The following is an 8,794-nucleotide window of genomic DNA, read 5'->3' on the forward strand; positions in this document are numbered from 1 at the left end:
AAAGCTACTAATAATCAGAGTGTGAAGCAATAAGCACAAGCCGGAGATTTCTAAACCACACTCCATTTTCAATTTGTCTCCGGTCCAAAAATCTGAGAACCAAACAGAGTAAAGGAATCGGTTAGCCAGCCTCTAAAGTAACTGCAGATTTGGAAATATTCGCAGCCCATTGGGTCAACTAATCACTGTCCTGCATCTTTCACTGACTGGCTATGTTTTAGTGAACGAGGAGGACTACACAGCTTCTCCCTGTGACTAGATTGGGGCCTGAGCTTGTACAGCTCCCACCTGGAGCACTGGACACCTCTGGCTGCTTAGAGAGAGGAAATCTGGGTGGTGGAAGAGAAATGGGAGTGATACAATAAACCTCACATAAGTCATATCAGTTGGTACCATATATTTAACATGACTTATGCAAAGTATGAGTTATGTGAAACTTGCATAAGTTAAAGGAAACTTAGCGGGACTTTGACAGATGAACACTTAGACCATTATATGATCTATACAGAGCAGACTTGTGCGAGTTTTACTGTAGCTGAATCAGGCACCTGAGTTACGTGGAAGGTCTGGCAGCTGAGAATGTTCACACTGGAGAAGACTCGGCAGATTGTACTGAAATACCCCAGATCCTAGAGAGCAGAGATAGAGTGACCCTAATCATAGAATGATACAGCACCGAACCAGGCCATTCATCCAACTAGTCTGTGCCTGATCTGTTTAACACAGACACAAACTACAACCAAGGAGTAAACTGGAGCTTGGGAGAGGGTCCAGCTCAAATAAAAAACGCACTTTATAGAGTGTCTGAGAGTGGGGGCAATTCCCAATGATAATAATAATCCTTGCATTTGAAATAGTGAGATATGACCCTATTGCCATATACCTCTGTTTATCTAGCAGTAGTAGGAACCAATTAGTTGATTGGCATATCACTTTCGAAGGGATAATAGTTGCTTAAAAAAATTATAATAATTTGGTCACTCAATCCATGACTCTTTGTGGGACACTGCTGTGCGAAATTGGCTGCCGCGTTTCGCCCACAAAATATACAGTCAATTCACTTTACAGCATATCCTGTAAAGAACTTTGAGACGTCTCGTAGATGTGATAAGGTGCTATATCAAATGCAAGGATTATTATTTATGTCGTTGAGCTGTCTCAAAGTGCTCCACAGAATATACTGCTGCAAAGTGAATTTACTATTTTGTGGGCGAAACGTGGCAGTCAATTGCACACACACAGTTGTCGACTGATATTAATTATGAACAACCCAAGGAGAAGTGGATTGTGTCAGCGCATTCAAGAGGAATTAGGTGTTTGATAAAGTGATGGATTGAGGGGTGGGAGAGAGCAGCATGGGATTTATTAATGTTACTTTGAGAGTAGCTGAACGGACTGTGATGGTCTCTCCTTGTCCCGCACATCAGAATAATATTCCAACTCACACAAGTGGCGGAGGGTGGGTAGGGCAGGGACCAGGATCACACTTGGACACCATGCACCTCGACCTCGCAGAGACTGAGCTGTCCCCTGTATCCAGGGATAACTATGTTGATGTATCGACCTTGAGTTCCTCTCCCACAATGGTAGATAGTGGAATTTCCTCCTGGAATGAATGAGACTGTTGCACATCTGGAACAAAGAAACCTTGTATTATTACAGTGTCTTTATCATGGCAGGCATCTCACAGGCGCAGTAAAACATTGTTTAACTGCATTCCCACAACCAGTATGCCGCTAATCTACATCGGGGCTAAATGTGAGAGTACTAAGTCGGGCTGGAATGCAGTGTCATTGTCAACATTTTCAGTTGCCTGTAGATGCACGAGGTCACCAGTTATGTGTACACCTGTTTGAATTAAGGAGCGTCAGGTGGAGAGATGCAATTCAGGTAAAATCACCCCGACAGATAGAGACAGTATACAGAGCTGCATACGATTAGAGATGCACAACTATAACATACAGAGAGGGAGATGCCCATGTCCATACACATAGATGCAGAAAGAGAATGATATATATACAAATAGATAACAGAGAACTTACACAGTCCTACAGAGAATATACAGAGACACACACAGAACATGAGACGCACAGACAAATAAAAATCCTTGCACACATACACAGACAACATGTACACACAAGAAAATGTACACTGACAGATAGACAATATACAGAGCTGCATACAGAGTACAGACACAATATACACACACGAACAACCCATACAGATCGACGCTTAGACAACACGTGGATACAACCACACACATAACAACAAATTGCCTTTGGATAACACGTTTCGTGTCAGGAGGATGTCCCAAGGTACTGGACAGTTTCCAAGTGAAGTAGGAGTTGGATTTGGGCAGGTTGGGGGCCCTGGGGAGGAATAAAGATGATCGACAAAGAGGAAGGTCTTGAGACAGGCCTTGAAGAAGGTGAGTTGAAGGGACTCAGAGATGGAGGTCCAGAGGGTGGATACAGATAGGCTGAAAGCAGGGCAAGGCGGGAGATGTGAAGCGGGCCAGTGCATGCTAAGTGGAAGCAGCGGGTAGGTTGGTAGAGTGGGGCAAGACTATGGAGAGCTTTAAAAGCAAGGACGAGGATCTTGAACTCAATCCCTGGGGGTTGGGGAGCTAGTGGAGCCGATTAAGGATGGGGATGATAGGCTCATCATGTGGGAATACATAGAGAATATACACACAGAGACACTGATAGTTTCAAAAACACAGGTGGCGACACACAAATACATTGAGACATAAAACACAATACTGGTGTGCGGTTTTCACATCCACGATTGGTTCAGTCTTGATTAATGCTGACCAAACAGGTTCTACTGTCATTTCTGTCAAACGTATGACTTTTTTTGTAGATAATGTGAATAAACAATTAATCTGGCGGATTATTGGCCAAGACACTGGGAGAAACTCCCTTTTTTCTAATAGATGATGCACGATTAATGTCTTAACCGATTAAGTTTAATGTTTCAAACCCACAACCTCATGACCTGGAGGTGAGAGTGCGACTGACTGACTGACTGACTGACGGCTAAATTCAGATAATTGAAAGTATTTGAAAAGATTAGTCCTCTTAGATTGAGCCTGAATGGATCTACAAAGCTCACTTACAGTAATAGTGCTCATTAATAATAATAAAATTATAGGAGTCCTCTAGCACAGTGGTTTGCCTCGCAAGCGAGAGACCTGGGTTTATTTCCCAGCAGGGCAAAACCTTGGGCAAGTTTCCTTACTCCACACGCCTGATAATAATCCCTCAAGAAAAAAAGCAATAATAAAGTTGGTCACTTCAATCCACGACTGTGGGACATTGCTGTGCGCAATTGGCTGCTGTTTTTGTTGAACCAGCATTATTTGTATGGTTTTGGGATATGTGGACAACAGAATTTTAGACTGGCTGGGTCGGATCAGGGGGGGGGGAGGGGCAGGGATGAAGGTTGGGGGGTCTAGATGGGTCTTGAAGGGGGGGGGGTGAGGAGAGGACTGAGGATGAGTTTCAAAGGTGGGGCAGATGTCAGAAGCCGCAACAGTTGCCAGCGGAATGAAGCTGAGTATAGACCGACGGATGTAGTTAGGGTCGCAGAGGTTGTGGGGAAGACTATGGAGGCTGAAGGTGAGGACCAGGATTGTGTATCTCTGTGTGATGGAGCAGTGAGTAGGTGAGATGATAGGGCCGGCGGTGGGGAGGACCGGCTGCAGAGTTTGGGATGATCTACGGTAGGAGGAGGAGTGAGGAGCGACAAACAAGAGTTTGCATAGTAAAGTGACGAAAACTGAAAAACCATATAAATGCAAAATATAAATTATAATTATACAACAGCTTTTACTTAAAATAACCATTTTGACTTCCTATAAAATTAATCAGAAATGAATGTGAATATAAAAACAGCGATATGGAGAAATGTTCATAGAAATGAGCCAATTCATTTGAATTTGGGGGTAAATTTGGGTGACTAAATAATAATAATCCTTGCATTTGATAAACTGCCTTATCACGTCTACGAGACGACTCAAAGCCCTTCACGGAATATATTGGAAAGTGGATTGACGGATAGTTTGTGGGCAAAACATGGCAGCCAATTGTGCACAGCAGTGTCCCACAAACAGTCAGGGATGAATGACTTTTTGTGGGGAGATATTATTACCACTGGAAAGCAATCCACAATCTGGGTTCGTACTTGCTGTTAGATAAACAGAGGCATGTAAATAATAATAAATCTTGCATTTGATATCACGCCTTATCACGTCTACGAGACGTCTCAAGGTGCTTCACAGGATGCACTGTAAAGTGAATTGACTATATTTTGTGGCTGAAACGTGGCAGTCCAATTGAGCACAGGAGCGTCCCACAAACAGTCATGGACTGAGTGACCAAATGAATAGTGTGGGAGAGGACTCTGGTTGAAGGTGGTTAATTTACAGCAGGTAAAACCCTCTGAACACACAGAACAGAAAAAATGCACACAAATGCAGAAGTATCCGCTATGTCTATATGTATATATATATATTATGTATGTGTATATAGGCAAATGCAGCAGCTGTTATGTGCCAGTAACTTTTCATAATAATAATCCTTGCATTTGATATAGTGCCTTATCAAGTCTTTGAGACGTCTCAAAGCCCTTCACAGAATAGACTGTAAAGTGAATTGACCGTTTACTTTGTGGGTGAAATTTCGTGCTATAGAAGATGAGCACCCAATTAATTTGAACTTGGAAATCAATTTGGGTGACTGTAAATCAGATAATCAAGAGAAAGACTGTGTTTGAAATAGTAGTAGATGGGGTGGGGGGGGGGTGGGGGTTAGTCCCTCACATCCACCTGAATCACAAGGCAGAATACACCTGCAGGAAAGATGACTTTACATTGTGTTACTGTTCCCGTTGTTCTCCAGGGAGTTTCCCACATGGATTTCAGCGCCGTTCAAGCGCTCTGGATAGGTGATTTTGTTGGTGATGGTGACGTGAAAGACCCAGTGCTTTTCATGCAGGTCCACCCTCCACCACGGGGTCAGATCCTTGTTGGTTTTGCTGCAGGAGCCGTGATAGTAGTCGCTGTCTCGATTTCCGTCAATCGCGTTCCCTGCGTCTCCGAGGAAATCCCGGATACTGGATTGGGTGGCGGTGCCCTTCAGAGCTATGTTTTCTGGAACTAAAGGCAGAATTAAAAAAAAAATGGTAACGACTTGCATTCAGAAACAGGGTGAAACAGCTGGGAACACTCAGCAGGACAGGCAGCATCTATGGAGAGAGGAAAATGAATTAACGTTTCTGGATAATGACCTTTCGTCAGACGACCTTTGTTCTGACTTTTGTTCAGGTCATCGACCTGAAACTTGAAACTATTTCACATTTCAGCTATTATTTTAGCTACTTCAGATTTCTGAAATATTGTGCCTTTTTGCATTCATATAACGCCTTTTATATAGTGATTATCTGGGAGTGCTTTACAAGGGCGGGTTTGGACACCGAGCAGGGGAAAGGGGATGTACCCATAGGGGCGTTCAAAGAGGTAGGTTTTGAGGCAGGATTTAAGGACAAAGAGGCCCTACAAACTGAGGCCCCAGGTCACATAAATATCAAAGATCCCGTGAGCTTATTGGTAGAGTGAAGGGAGTTTCTCCCAGTGTCCTGGCTAACAATCCATCCAAACAAATAAAAATCCTTGCTTTTTTTTAAGATGGTCAAGTTCAAATAAATTTGGTCATTCATCTCCGGGCTGACACCCCTTGCCATGTGCAAAATTGTGCGATCTGAGGATGTGGGAGGAAGAGGCAAGGCGGAGGGATAGAGGAAGAGTGTTCCAGAGTTTCGGGGTGTAGTGGCTGAAAGCGCAGCTACCAATGGTGGAAAGAAGGGCACAAGGAACGTGCAGAAGGCCGGAGCCAGTCGTCCTGACTTTTAAAGCCGTGGGCTTGGAGCAGTGAATCCCTGACCTAGCTCTGAGACTAACAGAGGGGTTCAGACCTGATCTGACAAGAGTTTGCTGCCCAAGGTGTTGGACAGTTAAGGGTTTGCATTTGATCTGGTGGTTGGAAGCAAGAGGGGTGGAGGGTAAGGGAATGCACAGGTGGCCGTGGAATGTCTTGCGACGGGTCTTGAGGGAAGCAAGGGAGAGAGATTCCGGGATTAAGTTCCAAGGGTGAGGGCAGAAAAGCTGAAGGTCCAATAGTGGAGCGGGCAGGGCAGGGGACGTGAAGCAAGCCAGTGCCCGCCGAGCTGTGGGAACGGGCAGGTTGGGATGGTGTTGATAGGTCATGGAGGTAAGGAGGAGCAAGGTTGCGGATGGCTTTAAAAGTGAGGACGAGGATTTTAAACTCTATCCTCTGGAGGATGGCGAGCCAGTGGAGGGTGGGGGTAATGGATTCACAGAGCCTGGTGCGGGAGAGGACACGAGCTGCAGAGTTCTGAATAATCTGCAGTTTGTGAAAGGAAGATTCGGGAAGTCTGGCGAGCCAGGAGTTAGCGTAGTTCAGCCATTCAGTCTTGGATGGATTAGAGGCGAGTTCTGCTGTTCCACCTAGTACCCTCTCCCCCACCACTTGCCCCAGCATCGTGCCTCCAGTGGATTGTGTTTGCAGGTAGGAACAGTTTGTATGTTCATTCCACTGCCGTTCACTGTCCTCTGACCCTGTGCTGGCCATTTCCCATCTCCACAGAGCATCTGTTCTCTCCAGTGACACCTGCTCCCCCCACTATTTACCTTCTACAACACACAAACACAACGTACCCTTCCCACCTCAAACACACACACCACACATACTCAAGGAATAAATCTTCACAAAACCCCTAACCATTTTGATTAGGCACATCCCATGTTTTACGAATCAAATCATTGGCACATTTCTCAGTAAATAATCTAAGAAATATTGTGCACTGTGGAGTTTTGCCTCGGCCTTTAAAGGGTGCAATGCAGAACTATGCTTTGGATGCAGTTACCTCAATGCCTGGCTTACCTTCTGTGAATATCATTAAACTCTGGATCCCGGACAGGCAGACCAGGCCCAACAGCACGAAAAAGCCCATCCTAGAGAGTAAACCATTTTACTATGTTAATAAAGAGAAAATAACACTTCAGGATCTTGATAGGAACCAAGGAGACAGGAGGTTACCCTCCATTTTATTACATTGCGGCAAATCTTTTAATCCCATTTTCCGTTCACTTCCCAAGTATCCATCTCCCTATTACATCTCAAATAATCACCAGAAAATACACAGTATATGCTATGAATCACTTTGGGACATCCACAAGACAATGAAAGACATGGTAACAAATGCAAGAATTATTATTATTGTTAATAATAATAAAGAAACCACAAATATGGTTAATAATAATAATTACAATGAATTGTTAATACATATATTGTTAATAATAATCTCTGCGTCCATCTATTCATCCATTTCATTTTTTCTTCCTTCGATTTTCCATTTGGATTTTGGGACATTCTCACAACTCTCCGTTATAGAATGATAAGCAGCACCAGAGCTTTCAGACTCAGCCAAAGGCAGTGAGTTGCTGACTGAGTTCTCCAAACCCTGCCTCCAAGGCTGCCGATCATCCAGAACTCTGCAGCTCGTGTCCTCTCCTGCACTAGCTCCGTGAACCTATCGCCCTCATCCTCGCCCAACTCCACTGGCTTCCCATCACACAGAGGATACAGTTCAAGATCCTGGTTGTCACCTTCAAAGCCCTCCACGGTCTTGCTCTCCCCACCTCTCCGACCTCCTAATCCCCTACCATCCTGTTCGCTCCCTCCGCTCAGCGGGCTCCGGCCTGCTTCACATCCCCCGCCTCGCTCACCCCACTATCGACTGGTGGGCCTTTCGCCACTCTGCCCCCACCCTCTGGAACTCCATTCCGCAGTCTCTCTGTCTCGCCCCCTCCCTCACCACCTTCAAGATCCACCTCAAGACCCTCCTCTCCGTACTTTTGATCTCCCTGCTTCCCCCCTCGGCCCTCCCCCAACCCTAATAATAATAATAATCCTTGAATTTGATATAGCGCTTTTCACGTCAGGAGGACATCCCAAAGCGCTTTACAGAACACATTGTAAAGTGAATTGACTGTATATTTGTGGGCGAACGCGGCAGCCAATTGCGCACAGCAATGTCCCACAAACAGTCGTGGATTGAAAATGACCAATTTATTATTGTTTTTGGTTTTGGAGGGATTATTATTAGGCTCTGTGTGGAGTAAGGAAACTTGCCCAAGGTTTCGCCCTCTGCCTGGAATTGAACTCCGGTCTCTCACTTGCACTGAGCTTGACTCCACAACTCCACCCCTCAACTCGGATCCATAACTCTGTCTGTCCAGCGCCTTGGGACGTCCTCCTGACGTGAAAGGCGCAATACAAATGTAATTTTGTTGTTGTTTTTGTTGTTGTCTGGGACCCACACACCACCTATTAGCACTGAAGACCTGTCAGTTGACGAGTAATTCACACTTTCACAGCATATTCAGCCACTATGCCCCGAAGCTTTGGAACTCTCTCCCTCCTTCCCTCTGCTTTGCCCCCATCTTCTCCTTTTTTAGGTCATGACTGAAGACCTTCCTATTCAACCGTGCTTAACAGCAACACAACGACAATTTGCATTTATATATATTTACGTTAAAATATTTGTATAGCACCCCGAGACATTGCCCCGTGTGAAGGGCTCTATATATAAAAAATGATTCACTTAGAACATTTCAGAGTGCTTCAACAACAACAAAATTACATTTATATAGCGCCTTTTGTTGTTGTTGTTCACATTGGGAGTACATCCCAAGGCGCTGGACAGACAGAGT

At 44.8% G+C, this 8,794-nt stretch overlaps 1 protein-coding gene across 1 annotated transcript; it reads right to left on the reverse strand.

Moving 5' to 3' along the window:
• Positions 1-77: 77 nt before the first annotated feature.
• LOC103179672 (fucolectin-5-like) lies at positions 78-7,250 on the reverse strand. The gene is made up of 4 exons (XM_007895053.1): positions 6,963-7,250; positions 4,873-5,158; positions 1,446-1,632; positions 78-92 (listed from the first exon to the last, which is right to left on the reverse strand). The coding sequence occupies exons 1-3, from the start codon at positions 7,030-7,032 to the stop codon at positions 1,482-1,484; spliced, it is 507 nt and encodes a 168-aa protein (XP_007893244.1). The 5' UTR covers positions 7,033-7,250; the 3' UTR covers positions 78-92; positions 1,446-1,481.
• Positions 7,251-8,794: the final 1,544 nt, after the last annotated feature.

This window comes from Callorhinchus milii, unplaced genomic scaffold (assembly GCF_018977255.1).
Source record: "Callorhinchus milii isolate IMCB2004 unplaced genomic scaffold, IMCB_Cmil_1.0 Scaffold2, whole genome shotgun sequence".
NCBI classification, from domain to species: Eukaryota; Metazoa; Chordata; class Chondrichthyes; order Chimaeriformes; family Callorhinchidae; genus Callorhinchus; species Callorhinchus milii.

What these genes read in the sequence shown, in the direction of transcription:
- LOC103179672 (XM_007895053.1), bottom strand. Translation starts at nt 7,032, where the DNA reads ATGGGCTTTTTCGTGCTGTTGGGCCTGGTCTGCCTGTCCGGGATCCAG. An exon ending in TTTAATGATATTCACAGAAG is followed by an intron (nt 5,159 to 6,962) that starts GTAAGCCAGGCA and finishes TTCTGCCTTTAG; the next exon opens with TTCCAGAAAACATAGCTCTG. An exon ending in AACGGGAACAGTAACACAAT is followed by an intron (nt 1,633 to 4,872) that starts GTAAAGTCATCT and finishes TCTTTGTTCCAG; the next exon opens with ATGTGCAACAGTCTCATTCA.